The following is a 22,052-nucleotide window of genomic DNA, read 5'->3' on the forward strand; positions in this document are numbered from 1 at the left end:
CGTATGTTTCCAGTGTCTGAATAGCAAACACAGACGTTTTCGATGCAAAGCAAAACGCTGTGGCACGGAAGAGTGCCGGGAAGGTCATCACGCGTTATTACATTTACAAGAAAAGAAAAATAGCGAACGTGAAAGCGAACACAGCGAGGACGTAGCCGTACATACGGCGTCCATCCACGCCACGACGGCTCTCAGTAAAGTACTACTTAAAGTTTGTCCTATCACCGTCAGAGGCGCTGGCGGTGAAGTAGAGACGTACGCGCTACTGGATGAAGGGTCCACAGTCACCTTGATAGACGATGAACTCGCAAACATCGTGCGCGCACAGGGGCCAACGCAGCCGCTAAGTATAAGGGGTATCTCGTCTGCTACGAATGAGAACGAAAGCAGGAAAGTAGAGATTAGTGTACGCGGCCGCGGCCAGAGCGATTTCAAACAAATAAAAGCGCATACGATGAGAGACTTGCGTATCGGTAGTCAGACGGTGCGAGCCGAGTATTTAGTACACTCGCACCTAACATCGTTAAGGTCACGTGACTTGTGCTACGAAAACGCGACGCCTAAAATACTAATTGGAACGGACAACTGGCACTTAATCGTTTCGCGACGCTTATTGGTCGGCGGGAATGACGAACCGGCGGCGTCACTTACCCAGTTAGGATGGGTCATTCATGGGACCGCGCCGCGCCGATCGATAACGCGGGACGATGAGAGGGTGTTACACGTCGTGAGCGATAAGGAATTTCAAAGTAACACAGAGGACGAAAACCTGCGCGATAGAGTGGAAGCACATTTCGGAATAGACGCGTTAGGTATTTCAATGCGTGTGAAACCGTGCGAGTTAGATGAACGCGCGGTACGAGCCTTCGAATCGTCGGTCGCGCTGAGGGACGGGCATTATGAGGTGGGACTGCCTTGGAAGAATAACGATATAATAATGCCACCTAGCTACGAAGCGGCCCGGCGACGATTACAAGGAATCGAGTTGAAAATGGATAGATCGCCGTCTTTTAAAGCGGATTATACGGCGCAAATAGACAGGCTCATCAAGGAAGGATACGCCAAGAAGTGTGAAGGCAGCACGCACGCGACGCACGAACTAGATACGCGACTTTGGTACTTACCGCATTTCGCGGTAACGAACCCGAACAAACCGGGTAAGATGCGGCTAGTATTCGACGCAGCAGCGCGCGTGGGAGGCCGCTGCCTCAATGACGTATTATTGGATGGGCCCGACTTGTTACAATCGCTCAACGGCGTATTATTTCGCTTCCGGGAACGACCCGTAGCAGTATCGGCCGACATAAGAGATATGTTTTTGCGAATAAAAATACGTCCGGAAGACGTGGCGGTGCAGCATTTTCTGTGGCGAGGGGACGACCGAGTAGGTCCGCCGCAGAAATACGTCATGACATCCATGATATTCGGAGCGAGGAGTTCGCCTTTCTTAGCACACAGCGTGCGTAATAAATGCGCTCAAGATCATCAAGAATCCCACGCACTAGCTTACGAGGCCATCACGCTTAATCACTACATGGACGACTGGCTGGATAGCTTCAGCTCCGCGGAAGTGGCCGCCCGCACCATACAGGAGGTTAGAGAAGTCTACGAACGCGCGGGTTTCCATCTAGCAGGATGGAGCGCGAACATAGAGGAGTTACTCGCACCTGTATGTAGAGAGGATAGAGCCGGCGCTCCGCGTGAGCTAGGTGCCAACGCCCACGCATATGAAAAAACGTTAGGCATCCTGTGGTTATCGGGTAGCGATGAGTTAGCATTTAATACGGCAATGAATAGGATTCCGGGCGACATTAAGAACGGGCAACGCGTACCAACCAAGCGAGAGGCGCTAGCGACGGTTATGGCGTTATTCGACCCACTCGGCTTGTTGAGCCCGTATACGGTCACAGCCAAGATTATGTTGCAGGGGCTGAGGCGCAAACAAGTCGCGTGGGACGAACCATTGCCCGTCGAGGAGGCTGAAGCCTTCAGCGAATGGTTATCAGATATACGGTACATAGAAGCGTTGAGGTTGCCGCGCTGTTATGAAAAGAAAGAGATAGCAAGTAGGCAATTACATGTGTTCTGTGACGCGAGCGAGCAGGCGTATGCGGCGGTCGCATATTGGCGATTCGTGAACCATGATGGCAGCGTGTCCGTGGCGCTGATCGCAGGAAAAGCCAGAGTAGCTCCCATGAAGGCGCAAACGATACCGCGGCTCGAGCTGCAGGCGTGCCTAATAGGCGCACGCCTAGCGGAGTCAATTATGCGCGAGCATCGGGAACCGTGTGAAGCTACATTCTGGAGCGATTCGAAGACAGCACTGCATTGGATAAGGAACGAATCCGCGCGATACACGCCGTACGTAGCGCACAGGCTTACCGAGATCACCGAGTTAACAAACGCAAAGCAGTGGCGATGGGTACCAACAGACAGGAACGTAGCGGACGCCGCCACACGAGCAGGAAATACCGCACTTACAAGCACGAACAGCTGGTTTAGGGGACCGCGATTCTTATTAGAATCGCCCGAGACGTGGCCCCAAGAGAGCGTAGGAAAGCCAACAACAATTTCATGCGAAATCGTAGCGCACGCGACAGTAGTAACACCGTTGATAGACGTAACGCGGTTCTCAACGTATACCCGATGCGCCCGGGCGTTAGCGCGCGTTTTATTGTTCGTCGCTAAATGCCGTAAGCAAATACGAACTATGGACGTAACGTTGATGGAACAGGCAGAACGGACATTGTTGAAGCAGGCGCAACGAGAGAGCTTCGCAGATGAAATCAAGGCGCTCGAGTGCGGCAGAGGCGTCCCGCGCACTAGCCGCGCGTTTAAGTTGAACGTGTGTATAGACGAAGACGGGCTATTGCGCTTGAGAGGACGGATTAACGCAGCCGACGTTCCTGAATTAAGAAAACGGCCGGTCCTACTCGACGGCAAGCACCCGCTCACACGTCTCATCGTCATTAAAGAACACGGTGAAAACGCTCACATCGGTCGCGAACACGTAGTAAATAATTTACGGCAAAAGTATTGGATAATAGGTATACGCGCCGTAGTAAAATCGGTTATAAGTAAATGTGTCACATGCACGGTGAAGAGACGCAACCCAAGTGTGCCCATAAAGGGCAACCTACCGCGGGTACGACTAGACATGTATTCCCGTCCATTCGCGAGTACAGGAGTAGATTGTTTCGGCCCGATGACGGTCACGGTAGGTAGGCGCAGAGAGAAACGGTGGGGAATGCTATTCACGTGTATGACAACGCGCGCGATACATTTAGAGATCTTACACAGCCTGAGTACGGACTCAGCCATAATGGCACTACGTAGGATGGCCGCGCGACGCGGGTGGCCAGCGGTTATAATGAGCGATAACGGTACTAACTTTCGCGGCTCCGACGTCGAATTAAGGCGCGCCTACGCAGAGTGGCTGCCAGAGTTGGAAGGATGCGCACTGGGAAAAAGAACAAAGTGGAGGTTCATCGACCCGGGCGCACCCAACCAAGGGGGTAGCTGGGAGCGGCAAATCCGTACGGTTAAGAGCGCATTGACGGTTGTATTAAACGAGCAGGCACCCCGGGACGAAGTGCTACAAACGTTAATGAACGAGGTCGAGTTTACGGTAAACTCGCGACCGCTTACGCACGTCTCAGTCGACCCTGAGGACCCGGAAGCGTTAACTCCGAACCACTTCTTACTAGGAACGGCAGACGGTATGCCAGTGATAGGTTCCAGTAACCGGTTGGACAAGCGGGCTTGGAGGGTTGCGCAAGCGCTAGCCGACGCTTTCTGGGCTAGATGGGTGAGGGAGTATTTGCCTACGCTTACACCGAGGGGAGACGCGGTACGGTCGACACCGAACGTCAAGAAAGGGGACGTGGTGTTGATAACAGACGGCATATTACCGCGCAACGTGTGGCCTTTAGGGCAAATAGAACGTGTGTACGAAGGGACGGACAAGGTGGTGCGCAGCGCCGACGTAAGGACCAAGGGGGGGATTTTTAGGCGACCCGTTAGGAGGTTAGTCGTCCTCCCGTTAAATGAGGGCTCCGAGGTTCTGCGCCGGGGGGAGGATGTTACGGACGACAACCCCTTGTAAATAGTTTCACCATGTCTTAAGTATTTTTTAATGTATAAAGTTCCTTCGTGTGTTTTTATTGTAGAATAGAGTAACGTTTTATAGTGTGTTTTTGATTATCTTTTTATGTGATATTATTGTATGTAATTAGAGAGTTTATAGTACGTTGTTATTTTGCTATATTTTATTATTATATCGAGTCTATGTAAAGTATAACGTAGTAAATTCATTTGTTAGACGCACGCGGCACTTTTACCACCGTCGGGTGTATACTGTGTAAAAATGCACCACTAGCCTACGGGGTACGGCGTCTTACCCACCGTCGGGAGTAATCCCTATAGTTTTGTATAAGAGAAACGACTTTTGACCGCATAACACACGGACAGTCCGTTTGCCGAGGACGCTGGTCGTGTTCACTAGTTGCTCCCGACCACGTGCTTTGCGCTCGTGCTGTCTCACTCTTGCTTACGCAATTCAGAGCGTCTGCGCCACTTTGTGTGTAAAGTTCGGTCTGCTAGTCGCCCCACGTGGAGTTCGCCTTTGCCTGTTATACCCGGTTATAACCCGCAGCACCGCCTGCCGTTTTTCGGCGAAAGCCGTTAAGTGGAGAGGGCGGTGATGTGTGTTTAACACGTTTCAGCAGCGCAGGCAAACGCCCACGTGCTCCCCGATGGAGCACGCCGGACCCAAAGGCCCTTCTCAGGGCCACACAAATGTGACCCCCGCGCGTAGTTCGCGCCCACGCATCGTTACGCGCACTGGCCGCGACGGAGTAGCCCGGTCGAGCTCGGCTCCCGGGCGCCCCTCCCGCCCCTTTTGGACGCAGCCCCGACGATGGGGAATACCTGAGGCCGCCGCCGCAGAGGAGGTGCCTGACCCGGACCAGGGAGTATCACCACGGACCGCATACTTGTCGGATGCCGTGCTGATCGACCGGTTCGTTTCGTCGGGCCTCCTGTCGCGCAAGCTGCGCGGCTGGCTGGCCTCGTACATCGAGATGAGGCGAGGCGACCTGGCGCGCATACCGCCGGGCTGCCTGGAGGAGCCTTCGCCGGAAGACGAACAGGTTTTACTGGCAAAACTTGCCGTCCTCCCGATCCCTCCGGGCAAGCCACGGGCGAGGCGCCGTCGCCCCCTCAGCAGCGACGAGGAGGAGGACCAGGTCGAGTCGGCGCAGGCCAAGCGGCCTTGCCAGACTCCCGCCCTCCTCCCCGCTACACCCGCTACCACCACCGCCATGGCAGACACCATGGAGACAGACACGGCCGCAGCCACACCCGTTCCGCCCACCTACGCGGCGGTAAGTGCAGGCGCCGTCGTGCCACCACTCCACCCACGCGATCCGCGCCGCCCCCGTCGTATCAACGTGGAGGCGGCCGAGGAGCCGCAACCGGGCCCGTCCGGCTTGCAGCGCGCTAGTGCGCCTGCGCAGCCGACCGCCCCCACACCGAGGGCGACAGCAGCGCCACCTAGCGCTGCCGCCCCCGCATCCACCGCTGCTAGTACAGCAGCGCCACCAAGCGGCGCGCCGAAGGCGCCGCGCTACCCGCCGATCGTGGTTGAGTCGCTCCCAAATTGGGCGACTCACCTGCGAAACATTACCACCTCGCTGGGGCGACAAGTAAGTGCGCGCGCCTACGGGACCGGCGTGCGCTTCTCGCCTCAGGACGAGGCTGAATACCGGGCAGTCGACCGATACTTGCGCCGCATTCAGGAGGAGGGAGTGGAGATTTCGTGGTTCTCCTACTCCCCTGAAGCGGAGCGCAGTGTAAAGGTCGCCGTCCGTGGCCTTCCCGTTAACACCGAGCCGGAGGAGTTGATGGCCGCGCTGCGCGACCGGGGGTACGACCCTGAGTTCGCGCGGCCCATCCGCGCCCGGAAGGGGCGCCCCGGATGTATATTCTTGGTCATACTAAGAAAGACCGAGAACCTCACGCCGGGCATCTACGCAGTGAAGGAGCTGCTATATATGCCCGGCGTCACCATTGAGGCGTGGCGCTCCAAGCGGGGCCCCGCGCAGTGCCACAGGTGCCAGGGCTTCCGGCACTCGTCGCACAATTGCCACAGGCCGCTTGCCTGTGTGCGTTGCGGCGAGAGCCATGCGACCGCGGACTGCCCGCGGCCAAGGGACGCCCCTCCGATCTGTGCCAATTGCGCGGGACCACATCCCGCCAACCACGCCTCATGCCCGGTGCTGCGGCGCGAGGCCCGCAACAAGAAGGCGGGCCCGATAGCGCGCACCACAACCACCCAGCAGCAGCCGCAGCAGCCGCGCGCCGCACCGAACATGCGGCCCAGCGCGCCGGCGGCGCCACCCGCGCCCGTGGAGCCGGTGCCTCGCGGAGAGGCCCTCACCACGGGTCTCATGGCGGCGGCGAACAACGCCCCCGCAACCACCTCCGCAAGGAGAAGAAACCGAAAGGGGCGCAGCGGTAAGAAACGTTCCCGCACGCAGCCCCCTCGGACCGCTACCGCCTCCGTGCTCCCCGCCGGCCCGCCCGCGCACATTCCGCAGGCGCCGGCGCAGGTGCAGGCGCAACAGCGCCAGCCCGCCCGACCACAACAAGCTGGCCCAGCACGGGCCAGCTCGACCCAGCTTCGCTCCCAACCGACGCAGCTCGACCCAGCCAGGCGAGCAACGATACGGGCGGCGACCCAGGTGCTGCAGAGCATGCTGGTCGCCCTGGAAGACGGCAGCGACCCTATACCCATCCTAATGCAGGGCCTAGTGAGTCTCGTTCAACAGTGAGTACACGCTTCATTTACTGGAACGCGAGCGGGCTCAGCAAGGAGAGAGCGACACTACTGCGCCACCTCATGCGGGAACAACGAGTAGACGTCGTCCTCCTAAACGAGACGCACCTGGGCGCGCCTGACAAACTCAGCGCGTCTGGCTACGTCTCGTACAGACAGGACGAATGCTCCCCGTATGGGCGTAAGTACCGCGGACTTGCGATCCTTATCCGCAAGTCCATCCCTCACACCCCACTCCCCGCTTTCACATCCCAATCCTTTTCCGCGCTCGGCATCGAGGCGGAGTTTCCGGTGGGCAGGCTGCGAATGTATGCTGTATACAGGCCGCCCGGGGGGAGAGTTGACACGAACGAAGTGAAACGTCTTTTCGCCTCGAGCGTGCCGACGATCGCCGCGGGTGACTGGAACAGTAAGCATTCGCACTGGCTATCCCGCCTCGATTGTTGCAACGGCAAAGCCCTTTATAACATTATCGATTATAACGACATTGTTATGGAGGGCCCTTCCGAACCTACTCATTATCCTCGTACAGACTCCCACCAAGCGGACGTCATCGACTTTACGATTCACAATGTGATACGCCAGTCGATGACGCAAACTGTTATTGTGGACGATCTCGGCTCAGACCACCTGCCGGTATTGGTCGAGATCACCGCAAACAGTTCCGCGCTTGCCCCGTCCTACTCCCGCCGCTGTGTAAATTGGGAGTTATTTGCGAATACGCTTGAGCGCTCTACGCCCTCACGCGCGGTTTCAAGCGCCGAGGACGTGGAGATATTCGCAAATGACTTGCATGAAGCACTTAAGTCCGCTCTTTCCCAGGCCACGACACTCAAACCGTCCACGTCCATACTCCCCCCTATTCCTTCTCACATTAAAGCCCTTATCCAGAGGAAGCGAGCTCTGCGACGGCAGTGGCAGCATTCGCGCTGTCCCACCCTCAAGCGGCAACTTGCTCGTTTGCGAGAGCAAGTTAGCGATGCGCTTGAGGCGAACAGGATCGAGGGCTGGCACCGTGCGATCGACTCGGCCGCCGAGGACTGGCCCTCGCTCCACAACCTCTGTCGCAGGCTTAAATCCTCAGCCGCCCCCGCGCGCCCACTCACCGATTCCGCGGGTAATTATATATACGCCCCTCAGGGTCGCGCTGACTTGTTCGCCGAACATCTGGCACAAGTTTTTCAGCCGAACCCCCTGACGCCGTCGAGCGCCGCCCACGCAGCAGTGGTGAACGAACACCTATCAGGTTTTCTAGCATCACCGATACCGCCCGCTGAGGAAGTATTCTTCACCTCCCCGTCCGCCGTCCGCCGTGCGATTTCGCGTACAAAGTTGCGCAAAGCGCCCGGTGAGGACGGCGTGACGAACGAATCCCTTCGCCACCTCCCCCGTAAAACAGTCGCGGCTTTGTCGCGGCTGTTTAACGGTATATTGCGCGCCGGTCATTTCCCTTCAGTGTGGAAAACCGGTCGCGTAATAATGATCCCCAAACCCGGCAAGAATGCCTCCTTAGCGGGCAGTTATCGACCCATCACCTTGTTGAGCACAGTCTCCAAAGTGTTCGAGTCACTACTGCTGCCTATGCTGCGTCCGTACGTGTCGCCGCGCGCTGAGCAATTCGGCTTTCGCTCGGCACACAGTACCACCCTTCAGGTATCTAGAGTATTGCACCATGTTAGCTCCGCCTTGAACAGGAATGAGAGAGCGGTCGCAATATTCCTAGATATCGAAAAGGCTTTCGACCGCGTCTGGCACGAGGGTCTTATATATAAGATCCTTACCACTACCCAATGCCCCGCGCGGCTCGTGAGGATATTGCACTCCTTCCTCACGGACCGCTCCTTTCACGTTTCCGTGTCCCCCGCCATTTCCCGAAACCACTCTGTGCAGGCGGGTGTCCCGCAGGGCAGCTGTTTATCGCCCGCGCTATACTCCGCCTACACAGATGACTTCCCCTCCCCTGCGCCAAATTCTAATCAAATCCTCGCGCTATACGCCGACGATGTAGCTTTAATCGCCGCATCGTTGAATACAACGCATGCGATGGTTAAGGCGCAACGCTGGCTTGATGAGTTGCCTGCGTATTTCGATCGTTGGCGGATATCTGTTAACGCGCGAAAGACACAGGTGATTCGGTTCGGTGGTTTGACTCCCTCCCACCAACTCACTCTGGCTGGTGAGCAGATCCCATGGTCCGATACCGTCCTTTACCTAGGTGTAACTATTGATTGCCGGCTTCGCTTTAACAGCCACGTGAAGCAGGTAATTAACAAGTGCAAAGCCGCCCACGCCATACTTCGTCCGGTGTTATACTCTGAACTCCCGCTGCGTATAAAGGTAAGCGTTTATAAAACCTACCTACGGCCGCTCCTCACGTACGCCGCGCCCGCCTGGTATGTGTATGTGTGTGAAAGCCTGCGCCGCAAAATGCGTGCGCGGCAGTCACTCGCATTACGCGCTATCGTCGGTGCGCCGAGGTATGTGAGAAACGAGCTAATACGTAGCGATCTCGGTGTAGAAACGCTGGATGAGTTTATCCTTCGTCTCTCCCAAAACATGTTCTCGCGGGCGGACGCCTCCTCTCATTCCCATCTCCGAGAGATTGCTCCGCACCGCGCCATTCCCGGGTCGCGTCGTCCGAATCCGCGCGATCTACTACCACCCCCCTCTCCTAAGGCGAACACGCCGTCCTCACCACCGGCATTGCAAACAATGCCGGCGCCCCATACCGCGCTTCCAGCGCCACCTACCGCCCACGCACTTTGTGCGCCCCTCACTATTCCCTCCTACCAAATCCACACCCACGCGCAAATAGCGCAATCCCAAATAACGCCCCCACCCCCGCAAGCCCCGCCTGCGACGGCGCTCTCTATCGCGCCGTCTGTCGCCTCACCCTGCATAACTCCTTCACAGTCGGTACACAACGTACCCAGCCACTCCTACGCCTATCCCCACGCGCAATTGGCGCCTCCCACCACACCCATTGGTTTTATGTCGCTCCCGTCCCCGTCCGTCCCCGGCCTAAAAAGTTCTGGCCGGGCTCGAAAAAGAACAAGGTCGGTTGAGTCATTGGCAACATCCAAAAGGTTCAAACAGTCGGGCACAGTCTTCTATACTGTGCCCCAATCGACAAATAATTTTGTTCCCAAACAGGGCGATTCGTCCTCCCATTAACCCGCCCGTATTAGCGGGCGGCGCTATACACCTGCTGCAGAGGACGAATCGTCCTGAACAGCATCCCCCACGCAGCCTCCTAACGGAGGCCGCGTGTGTGAAGACCCTTGCTGCTGCTGCATAACACACACCACTCCGCACAGTCAAGAGCTCATCACTTGAGCAACAGCAAGAAGCAAGAAGTCTCATGGTCAACAGTCGTCGCTCAGTGTACCTACTACTATTGTATATAGTAATAAGAAGCTATTGTACGTCGTTATTAAGAAGAAATTGTACGTCGTTATTATCAAGAAATTGTACATCGTTATTAAGAAGAAATACAGTCCACTGAATTAAGAAAAGGCGGGTTTTATTACATCCCCAATTGGCCCCCCATACATATTATTATTATTTCTTTTGAGTTATGAATTTTGTTTTGATTTGATATTTATGTAGTGTAGATATATATGTGTATAGGTATCTATTTTAATTTATTTATATTTTTCATTTTCTGCCACTATAGGCGTCATTTGGGAACATGGGAACCACTGAAAATCAGTGCTGCAGCTCTTAAGCCGCAGAATTCCTGAGTGGTGTCCCTGTTCAGCACACAGAATCACACCTTATTAATATTAATGTTTTATATCGTAATTTCAATGTGTTTTTCTATTTAATTTCTGTTTTATTTTTATTTGTCTTTATGTGTGTGTTGAATTAAATGTCTTTTCTTTCTTTCTTCTTTCTTTCTTTCTATTTAGTAGCTCACTATCTTTACTTTTACAAGCTGAGGTTCTAGGTTTGAAATCTTTCCTACCTCTACTCTATTAGTTTGGCTGTAAAAGTTTCTCGAGTCCTTCGTTGAGAAACTTTTAGCAATCTCTTCAAGTTAGTTGACTTCAACACATTTCTTCTTCTTTCTCTTGTGTAGTTATTTTTTTTCTTCATCGCGCTTTATGCTCTCTCTCGTCTGCAAGTGTAGGTCTGCTGTAACGATAGGTATGCTTCATTCTTTTCGTTAGTAACCTTTTGGCATTCGGCCACTTGTTTCTGCATGGTATCTCATTACCTAGATTTTCACTCGCAGCTGTTAGTAGAATTTTACTTAGTACTTCCCAGGATCTTACTTGCGTTTTGTTCGCTATTTATCTATCTGCTCTGAGCCAAAATTTTTAGATAAACTTTCACTTTAAGAGGTGCGAAATAAATCTATACTACATAGTATAAAACAAAGTTGCTTTTTCTGTTCCTATGTCCCTTTGTATGCTTAAATCTTTAAAACTACGGAACGGATTTTGATGCGGTTTTTTTTAATACATAGAGTGATTAAATAGGAAGGTTTTAGTGTATAATTTATTAGGTTTGAAACAAAGTAGGCGAAGCCGCGGGCGGTAAGCTAGTAATATTATAAAGAGGAAAGGTTTGTATGTATGTATGGTTTTCACGCATAAACTACTGAACCGATTTTGATGAAATTTGGCACAGATAATCTTTAGACATTGAGAAAGAACATAGACTACCTTTTATTGCGAAATATGTACTACGGGCGGAGCCGGGGCGGACCCCTAGTTCCTAACTAAAACTGCACTTTTGTATTACTTTTTTTAATTAATTATACTGAAGTATAATTTTTTGTTGATTAATAATACCAATATTAGAGTTGATTGCCCATAGGTATTAAGTAAATAGTAAAAATGAGTCTTGAAACAAACAATAAATATAATTTCTTAGTTAACATTTGGTTTCATTAGACTACTTCCCATTAATATTTTAATACTAAAATGACATAATTCAGGTTACGTCCAAATGCATGCATAGAACAAAAATACTAAAGTGACTCATTCCCAAACTAGTCAAAGATGATTTACAAGTTTTCAGTACTAAAGTGACGCAATATCTAATGGTAATTTTTAAAAAAAGATAAAAAATATTTAAATTTAATTTAATTTATTTTTTATGGATTGTATGGGTGGACAATATCCTCTAAAATGATATCAGACTTTAATATCTTATATAACTTTGCATGCGAACAAATTATGACATGATTTGTAAATAGTTCTGTAAATTACGAACACTTTTTTGATGATTCCCAAAAAACACGAATTTCGTATTAGGTCACTTTCGTTCTCAGCGTGCGATATTTAGAAGCATGATAATAAATGAAATAAATTTCTAGATATAAGTAGCAAATTCCAATACTAATGCTATAATTAATAAACATCACAATTAAAAATCGATTAATACGTTTTTATAAAGAAATATCTAGTATCTAATATAATTATTACTACACTATATTAATTTATCTCACTAGATCACAATATCACAATAAAAAAAATAGGATGAGCAACAGTTGGCACGGTCATCAATTGGATGGGTGAACTGTTTAGCTTATTTCTACGGAACTCTTACTGTTGTGATTCCGACTCGCGCTTGACCGATTTTTATTTACACTAATTCATCTATTAAGAAAAAAAATATTAAAAATCATTGGAATAATTTATTTATTTATTTATTTATACTTATATTATACTTACATATATTATAATGTTTCATATTGGTTGAGATGGTTGTTAAATCATCTCAATAGATGGCGTGCAGTGTCTTAGACACATAAAACCGAAAGAGTAGAATAAATTCGATTGCTCTGGCGGGATCACGGATGGCCGAGTGGTCAGGCGTCGCCCCGGTAAGGCGGAAGACGGTTTGAATCCCGCCTCGTGATCAAATTTTGAAAAAAAAAAGTGAAAAGTAAAATTTCAAGGTCGCATCATGTTAATACCGTCACGTCATGGAGTAAGGCGACGATTTTGGTAATTGAATCTTGCCAAAGAAGTTTCACTTCTGACACGTGTGCTCGGGACACACGCTTTTTTTCAATTATTTATCACTTAAAAAACTTACCTCAGAAGTTTTTCCACCAACAGTTTACCCAGGAACCCAGTACCGCCAGTCAGTAAGACAGACGCGCCAGAGAAAGATTTCTCAATTTCTGACTCTCCGAAGTCCATTTCATCAACCATGTCACTGAATGTGATGTCATTGCCCTCTTTTAATGTTGTTACAGACATTTCTGAAACAAAATAATATATATATATATATATATATCAATGCATATAATTTTTTTTAAAACGCTAGACGGCTAGAATAAGTGAATCGTAACATTCATACAAACATTTTTTGAAATAAATCTCTCTTAACCTATATAAGAACAAGATTATATCCATTACGTACAATGTTGCCTGGAAGAGATCACTACTAAGTGATAAGGCCGTTCACTAAACTGTTCTTGCCTTTATTTTGTATGTTTTAGTACCTACGTCCGTTTAGTTGTTTTAAAGAGTAGAAATAAATAATTACTTTCTAGCTATTATGGTTTATGAGATACAGCCTGGAGACAGACAGACTGACAGACAGCGGAGGCTTAGTAATAGGTTCCCTAAAAATCGTGAAAATTCATTTCACCTCGCGTTTATTCAAATTATTTTTTATTAATGTAATGATAATGAAAATAATAAATGAAATTTTGATTTATAATTAAGTGACATAATTTGCATGCTGTTAATAACGGCTGAACATGCTGGAACTCAATTGTTAACATCTATGTATACCATGTTTTTTGGCAAATAAATTAATTTGAATTTGAATTTTACCGGGTCACATTTTTTCTTTTATAAACTTCATAGATATTAATTATTCATTAATTAGAACAATTATTATTAACTATTTTTATTTTTAATAAACACGAAGTAAACAACTTAATAGTACATTACGTTAATGATTTATCAATTTAGACAATATATTATGATTAATAATTAATATTTCTTTGTAAAATGCGTCATCAAATTATATAGCTACTAGCTGTGCCCTGCGGTTTTACCCGCATTGCTCCGCTCCTGTTGTTCTTAGCGTGATGATATATATAGCCTATAGCCTTCCTCGATAAATGGGCTATTTAACAGTGAAATAATTTTTCAAATCGGTCAAGTATTTTTTTATAATAACTCGTTTAACTTTTCAGCTTATAACTTAATACAGATTTATTTAATTATGAAGATAGAGTCATTACTCTACCTAAATAAAAATAATAACTTACAAGACGGTTTCTTAGAACCTTTATTTACAAGTACTTTATAATTGTACTCACGTAAATATATCAAGACATGCGTCAATAATGGTTTTCTGAGAAAGATCGATTTTTCCATAATAACCGATTAAATTTAAAACAATGTAGTGGCTTTAATATTGCACGCATTCATTAAAATACGATTTATATTTGTAAGGAATGGGTTGTAGATAAAGCTAAGCAGAAGCGATACTATGCTGTCAAAAGCTATAAACACAATATAGTTTCATGCCTGCTTTTCTCTTCTTCTATAGTAACTGCTTTAATTCCAATTATGTATTTTGACGATCAAAAATGGCTTGTGAAGGAAATCTAGTTGAATTGAATGAATAAATGTTTTATGTTTGTAGCATAAGTTCTATTTTCTATTACCTACATTTAACTACATAATATTTATAGTGTGTGCCCACACTCTTTGAATGATAAGCTAATCATGAAATCTGAATATTTAAAACACGACCTTTATATTGTATATGACCAACTGTAGCACTTACGTTCTGGCATATAATGAAATAAATGATTTAAAAACAAACAATAATATAAAAGCCTAGCTCACTTTGTAGCCTGTGAACATAAAATCCTTGCTCGCTATATGACCTGTGCTTTATTAGGGTATTTATTGGTATAAATAAATCACAAGTTTACATAATTAACAAGATTCCAATCGATCTAATTGCGGATTTAAATCGAGATTTATTCATAATTCTGCGTCATTACTTGATAAATTATTTAAACTAGTGCAGTATCTATATTGTACATTGAGTAATCCATACTAATATTATAAAGAGGAAAGGTTTGTAATTATGTATGTATGTATTTATGGTTTTCACGCATAAACTACTGGACCGATTTCAAAAATTCTTTGACCATTAGAAAGCTGCATCTTCACTGAGCAACATAGGCTAGGTTTTATCCCGGAAATCCCACGGGAACGGGAACTATGCGGGTTTTTCTTTGAAAACGCGGGCGAAGCCGCGGGCGGTAAGCTAGTATATTATATATGCAAATATATAGAAACAGTATATTATTACATTATCTGTGATAGAAACGAAAGATTTCTGTATATTCATAAAGCATAAACTTGATAATTACGGGACCGATTTTGATTTCATTTTCACCATTTGAAAGCTACTAAGAAAAACTGCAAGGTACATCTAGTACATAATATAATATATACTTAAAAATAATAACTTCCTTTTTAGAATCGTTAAAAGCATTACCTAAATCCTGAATGCGTAAACAAAATTTTAACTAAAAACATATACATAGATATTTCATATTAGTATTAACTTAACTTAGGTACTATTAAGTATTCTGTAACTTAACTTTAACTTAGTATAAGATCAGTGCTATGACGTAACTAGGTCACTCTGTGCCAGGCATTGCATTACCTAACTATATAATTATACTTATAACACAATTATGTCCCAACTTTCCCTATAAATATGTAGCCAATATCTTTCTCATTACAGAATAAATTAGTTTCTACTTTTTAAACAAATTGCTGTAATTTTCTTAAAGATATTTAAATTAGATTTACCGCAGAACATTATAAAAACGACGTGTGGCACTCGGGGACTGCCGCGGTAAAGCTATTACATGCTATGCCTTCAAGCCACACCTCCGCCAGTCGGAGTGGCGTGAGGTTTTTCGTTACGGAATTTATCGATTCGGTCTCCGCGCTCAAGGCCCGCGATAGAAGCTATGCAATAGCTTAAAATTCTAGATTTGTACCAATTTTATTTTACAACTTCTAAGTTAAAATGATAAATATTGCATGAAAATATAATTTTTAAAACAAATACGCAATATGAATTATGATTATGATAAAAAAAAGAAATTATTATGTCACCGATCCTTGATACGTGTACAAAGTCTGAAAATTAAGAAAGATTAAATCTGTTCGTTTGAACTCAAAATCGAGTCTGGGAGTCGGTTACATACAAACATACAGGTGAAGCTAATCACTACATAGTATAAAACAAAGTCGCTTTTTCTGTCCCTTTATCCCAATGTATGCTTAAATCTTTAAAACTATGCTACGGCTTTTGATGCGGTTTTTTTAATAATTAAAGTATTTCTCAAGGAAGGTTTTAGACAAAGCAAGCGAAGCCGCGGGCGGAAAGCTAGTAAAATAATATAATACTTGAATTGAATACAACATCATCAGAATTAAAAAAAAAACAAAAAGATTCAAGTTACATACAACCTTCTTTTGAAATCCGTTCAAAGTATGTTAAAGATTAAGTAACTACTTATTAGTATTTGTACGTATGTATGTTTTTCCTGTACCTACTATAAAATGATGTAAGAGGTCCTTGGTACATCGGCATCACAATGAATGATTATTTGTATTGGTTTGTATTAAATCTATAATATTACTAGCGGTCCGTCCCGGCTTCGCCCGTGGTACCTACATGTTTAAACTATCCTATCTCTCAAGTTGGATTGAACTGCACATGGTGTGCGAATTTTATTATAATCGGTTTAGTGGTTTAGGAGTCCATTGAGGACAAACATTGAGTTGTGTGCACAAGCGATTATTCCGTAACTATTGCAGATATTTCTCGTTTCATATTTAAAAATTTATTACGGCCATTTTACTCATTAGGTTAAGTACTTTCGATATCAGTTTAAAGTTTTTTGTTATCTGTAATACTTACGGAAAAATCGCCTGTGCACACTTAACGATTACACCCTGTATTTGTGTATCCTGAATGTATACTGAATAATGTAAAGCCAAAAGACTGATTTAAATTTACAATATATTTTAATTAGGTACTACATATTCGTGAAAGAGTAAAAAACATATATGTATATGTATTATAATGTGCTTTTTTAATTAATAGTTAATATTTAAAGCAAAAGAAAAGAAAGAAAAGAATTAATTTATTTGCGTCGTTTACTTTCAAGTACATTAGGATCTAAATATAGGCGTTGTTAATAAACAATGAAATAACGAGACTATAATATCTTATATAATCTTATATATAAAATTCTCGTGTCACAATGTTAGTCTGCATACTCCTCCGAAACGGGTGGACCGATTCTCATGAAATTTTCTGTGCATATCGGGTAAGTCTGAGAATCGGCCAACATCTATTTTTCATATGTACCACGGGCGAAGCCGGGGCGGGCCGCTAGTATAATATATATAAATCTCGTGTCACAATGTTTGTCCTCAATGGACTCCTAAACCACTTAACCGATTATAATAAAATTCGCACACCATGTGCAGTTCGATCCAACTTGAGAGATAGGATAGTTTAAACATGTAGGTACCACGGGCGAAGCCGGGGCGGGCCGCTAGTATAATATATATAAATCTCGTGTCACAATGTTTGTCCTCAATGGACTCCTAAACCACTTAACCGATTATAATAAAATTCGCACACCATGTGCAGTTCGATCCAACTTGAGAGATAGGATAGTTTAAACATGTAGGTACCACGGGCGAAGCCGGGGCGGACCGCTAGTAACTATATAAAGCTGAAGAGTTTGTTTGTTTACTTGCTTGAACGCGCTAATCTCAGGAACCACGGGTCCGATTTGAATAGTAATTTCAATGTTAGATACTTTACTTATCCATTTATCGAGGATAGCTATATATCATCACGCTAAGACCAACAGGAGCGGAGAAATGCGGGTAAAACCGCGGGGCACAGCTAGTCATTAATAAACAATAAAATTATGAAACTATAGTTATAACTAGGTATACCTACCTAGATATAACCTATAGGTTAGTAAAACACACACATGCTTTTTTTCAAGTCGGTTAAAAAGCACTTCATAATAATTAAATACCTACATATTTCCGGAAAAGTATGACCGCGACCTTTTTTCAAGTACATCGAAGTAATCATTCAAGTTATTAAGTTGAGGTCACTAGACTCAAAAAGCTATTATGTCTAACTTAAGTTAAAAAAAAGAGCGAGCACACGTGTCAGAAGTGAAACTTCTTTGGCAAGATTCAAAGATACTATAATCGTCACCTTAATCCGTGACGTGACGGTATTGCCATGACGTGACCTTAAAATTTTACTCTCAACGAGTCTAAAAAAGTTTCACTTAAAAATTCAAAGGTATAATTTGTAAGTATGGATGTATGGATGTTTGTTACTCTTTCACGTAAAAACTACTGAACCGATTACAATGAAATTTAGCACACATATAAAGGGTAACTTGGATTAACACATAGGATAGGTTTTATCCCGGAAACCCACGGGAACGGGAACTATGCGAGTTTTTCTTTGAAAACGCGGGCGAAGCTGTGGGCGGAAATCTAGTATGACATACTTTCAGACGCGGAGAGCGACTTTGTTTTATACTATGTAGTGTCTAATATTCATAAAAAAACTACAATTCACATCATACGATACATCTCGACGTCTAAATTTCTCTGCCAAGGATTTTCAATATAAATATGTACATAGTTATACACATAATCTTATATAATCAATACTTTGCAAACACACGGACATGGCACTTATCACCTTGACAGTGAATATATTATACTGAATTCCAAGTAGAGATGCTTAAACTTTTTTGGTCAAAATATCGGGTACATTTTGCATATTATCTACACTAACTTTATAATATTATAAATGCGAAAGTGAGGATGGATATATGTGTAGTGTGTACCTATGTGTAGGTGTGCGCGCATTCACGCAAATACCCTATTGAACCAATTACAATGAAAAGCACATATAGATAGGGTAACTTGGATTAACACATGGGATAGGTCTTATCCCGGAAATCCCACAGGAACGGGAATTGTGCGGGTTTTAGGCTACCTATATTATATCATCACGCTAAGACCAATAGGAACGGAGCAATGCGGATAAAACCGCGGGGCATAGTTAGTACTTAGTGCTTAATAATAAACCTATTTCGTATTATATACATATAACTTTAATAACAACGATATTTTTAAATAATTTTGATTAAAAATTGAGAAAAGAATTAAAAATATATCGCTAGTAAATGGTTTTTTTTTTATAATAATATTAATCTTGCTTTTTAGTATTTTTTTATCATAATTTTTATTATTACGATTTATCACACATTATTATACTAATTATTATGAACGCGTAGTTTATATTAAATAATTAAGCCTGTAATAAAAGATTTTTAAGACGCTATCTTAATTTAAATAGTTTATTTTATTTAATAATTATTATTCTAAAAGATATTATGTACCTAATAACTAGTTTTACTCGTTATTTTGTACATAAGATCTATTAAATAATTGTAAATTAGCTTTTTTGTAAATATTTATTTTACTTCCGAATATCTGATTTGTAAAAAACCTTTTTAATGATGCTTGATTAATTATATATTACTAGCTTTCCTCCCGCGGCTTCGCCCGCTTTGTCTAAAACCAAATATACTAAAACGTCTAAAACCATGCTCTTGAATCACTCTATCTATTAAAAAATCTGCATCAAAATCGGTTGCGTACTTATAAAGATTTAAGCATACATAGAGACTAGATAATAATCTGTGATAATAATATAACATAACTAGCGGTCCGCCCCGGCTTCGCCCGTGGTACATATGAAAAATAGATGTTGGCCGATTCTCAGACTTACCCGATATGCACAGAAAATTTCATGAGAATCCGTCCACCCGTTTCGGAGGAGTATGCAGACTAACATTGTGACACGAGAATTTTATATATAAAGAGATATATTACATGTTTGTATTAAAAATAACCTAAAATTATACGTAACGTATGTATGTACTATGTATTATTTAAAAAAAATGTGCATTAATTGTACCGGAAACAATTCGCCAGCTATTATTCCTAAAAAATATAATATATTACTAATTGAGATGACGCAAAACTTCAAGGCGGTTTTTTCTCAAATCATAAATCAAAAAATATATCTTAGATTTATAAAAATCTCACACTGTTCTCGAAATCTATAAAAAATTATAGCTATAGCATTTTTATTTAATTCTTATTTTTTGTTACTTCTTCATATTACTTACTAGCGGTCCGCCCCGGCTTCGCCTGTGGTACCTACATGTTTACGTTTTTTTTTTTCATAAGAACCATCCTCGTACTTCAAGGAATAGATTCCACAGCGCACGCGATGACAGAATTTTTATTAAGGAATTTTTTACACCTTGGGTTACATTATTGCATTTTTGGTAAGGATCTCTAATTTTTTTGAAAATGCAATATAGCCTATGTTGCTCAGTGAAGATGCAGCTTTCTACTGGTGAAAGAAAACAGAAGAAACCTATGCATAGATAATTACAAACCTTTCCTTGATTTAGTAAAAACCATAGGTACTTATGCTCATAGGAAGGTCATAGGTAATAATATCTCAATTAAAATTATATTTAACAATTTATTAACAACAAAAATCTTTTATTATGGTGCAGATGAGATATCACTAGATACATTGTATTTAAAACAAAGTTGCTGTCGCTGTCTATCCGTCTATATGTATGCTTAAATCTTTTAAACTACACAACGATTTTGATGCGGTTTTCGTAATAGATAGAGTGGTTCTTGTGGAAGGTTTTAGTATATGAAGTTTTCTTCAAATTAGGCGAAACCGCATAGGAAAGCTCTTAAATAACTCAAAATTACTTAACATGGGTCAGCTTTCAAATAATAAAAGAATCATCAAAATTTGTTTACCATATGATAAGTTATGAGGTCATGCATTAAAACTAGTGGAATTTATATTTTGGACCGGTTTACATATTGTTGTTGATGTTTACCTATATCCTATTATAGGATCTCTAAATCTATTCTAATATTATAAAGCTGAATGTTTGTTTGTTTGCACGGGCTAATCTCAGGAACCGAAGTCAAATTGAAAAATAATTTCAGTGTTAGAAAGCCCATTTATCGGGGAACGGCTATAGGCTATATATTGGAGTAATGCGGGTAAAACCGCGAGTTACTGAGATAAGCGCGTTCAAACAAACTCTTCAGCTTTACCTTAATATATATAAATCTCGTGTCACAATGTTTGTCCTCAATGGACTTCTAAACCACTTAACCGATTATAATACAATTCGCACACCATGTGCAGTTCGATCCAACTTGAGAGAACAGGCGAAGCCGGGGCGGACCGCTAGTACTATTATATATACCTAGTATATTTTAAGGTATATTATACATTATATTTAAAATAATGTTCACCATTTTTTACAAAATTAACTATTATTGTGCTATTATCAGATATTTCCTAACAAATAAAAACGAAGTTTTTATGTTTGTCTTTCACGTCGCAACGGAGCTATTTATAATATTTGTGTAAACTCTAACATTTATTCATTCCATTAGACTTCTTATAAAAGCACTTTTGAAACGTCATTACATTTTTTATATTTACCACCGATTCGGAAACCTACCTATCTATGGAGAAGAACCGGCAAGAAACTTCTGCCTCCTGTATGTATATAGTTATCTAGAAAATGATATAGGTTACTCTTTATTGCGGTGAAATATCTCTTTCCTATGGGAATTTCCTGTAACAACGCGGGAAAAACGCTTGAATCTTAATAAATGAAAACCGACCTATAGTCATTGAGATAATATTAATATGGTGACGACACCGCCTACATCACTTATGTTCCACTCAACATACGCCATGTGGCGTATGTTGAGCGGTTTTTTTTAATGGTTTTAAAGTGAAACGCATCAAATATGCCTTCGTGTGTGTTACGATATTGCACAAATAATACAAATAATACGGAAAAGTGCAAAGGAATAACTTTCATCGGTAAGTACCTAACTATATAATAATTTTTAAAACTTAGTTAGAGCAAAAAAGCACAGATTTTGTTCGTGGTGTCTCCTCCATACGTAGTAATATTATTTCAATGCCTATAGTAGACTTTTCACTGTCACGACTCACGATATCGCTATCTATGCGGGTGAAACCGCAGGGCATTGCTAGTATCTAATAAAATAAC

At 43.6% G+C, this 22,052-nt stretch overlaps 1 protein-coding gene and 1 long non-coding RNA gene across 2 annotated transcripts in view; one reads left to right on the forward strand and one right to left on the reverse strand.

Moving 5' to 3' along the window:
- The window catches only part of LOC149475314 (uncharacterized), a 159,184-nt gene that overhangs the window by 116,590 nt on the left and 20,542 nt on the right, over positions 1-22,052 (forward strand). The window lies entirely within an intron of this gene.
- The window catches only part of LOC149475321 (fatty acyl-CoA reductase wat-like), a 69,646-nt gene that overhangs the window by 45,446 nt on the left and 2,148 nt on the right, over positions 1-22,052 (reverse strand). The window contains exon 2 of the mRNA XM_089713404.1: positions 12,890-13,058. Within this exon, the coding sequence (XP_089569530.1) occupies positions 12,890-13,056 (167 nt within the window). The 5' untranslated portion in view covers positions 13,057-13,058. The remainder of the gene's footprint in view (positions 1-12,889; positions 13,059-22,052) is intronic.

Source organism: Colias philodice, chromosome 30 (assembly GCF_061535455.1).
Source record: "Colias philodice isolate Cphi_HAF_F1 chromosome 30, ilColPhil1 Martin Lab GWU primary, whole genome shotgun sequence".
In the NCBI taxonomy this organism is placed as follows: domain Eukaryota; kingdom Metazoa; phylum Arthropoda; class Insecta; order Lepidoptera; family Pieridae; genus Colias; species Colias philodice.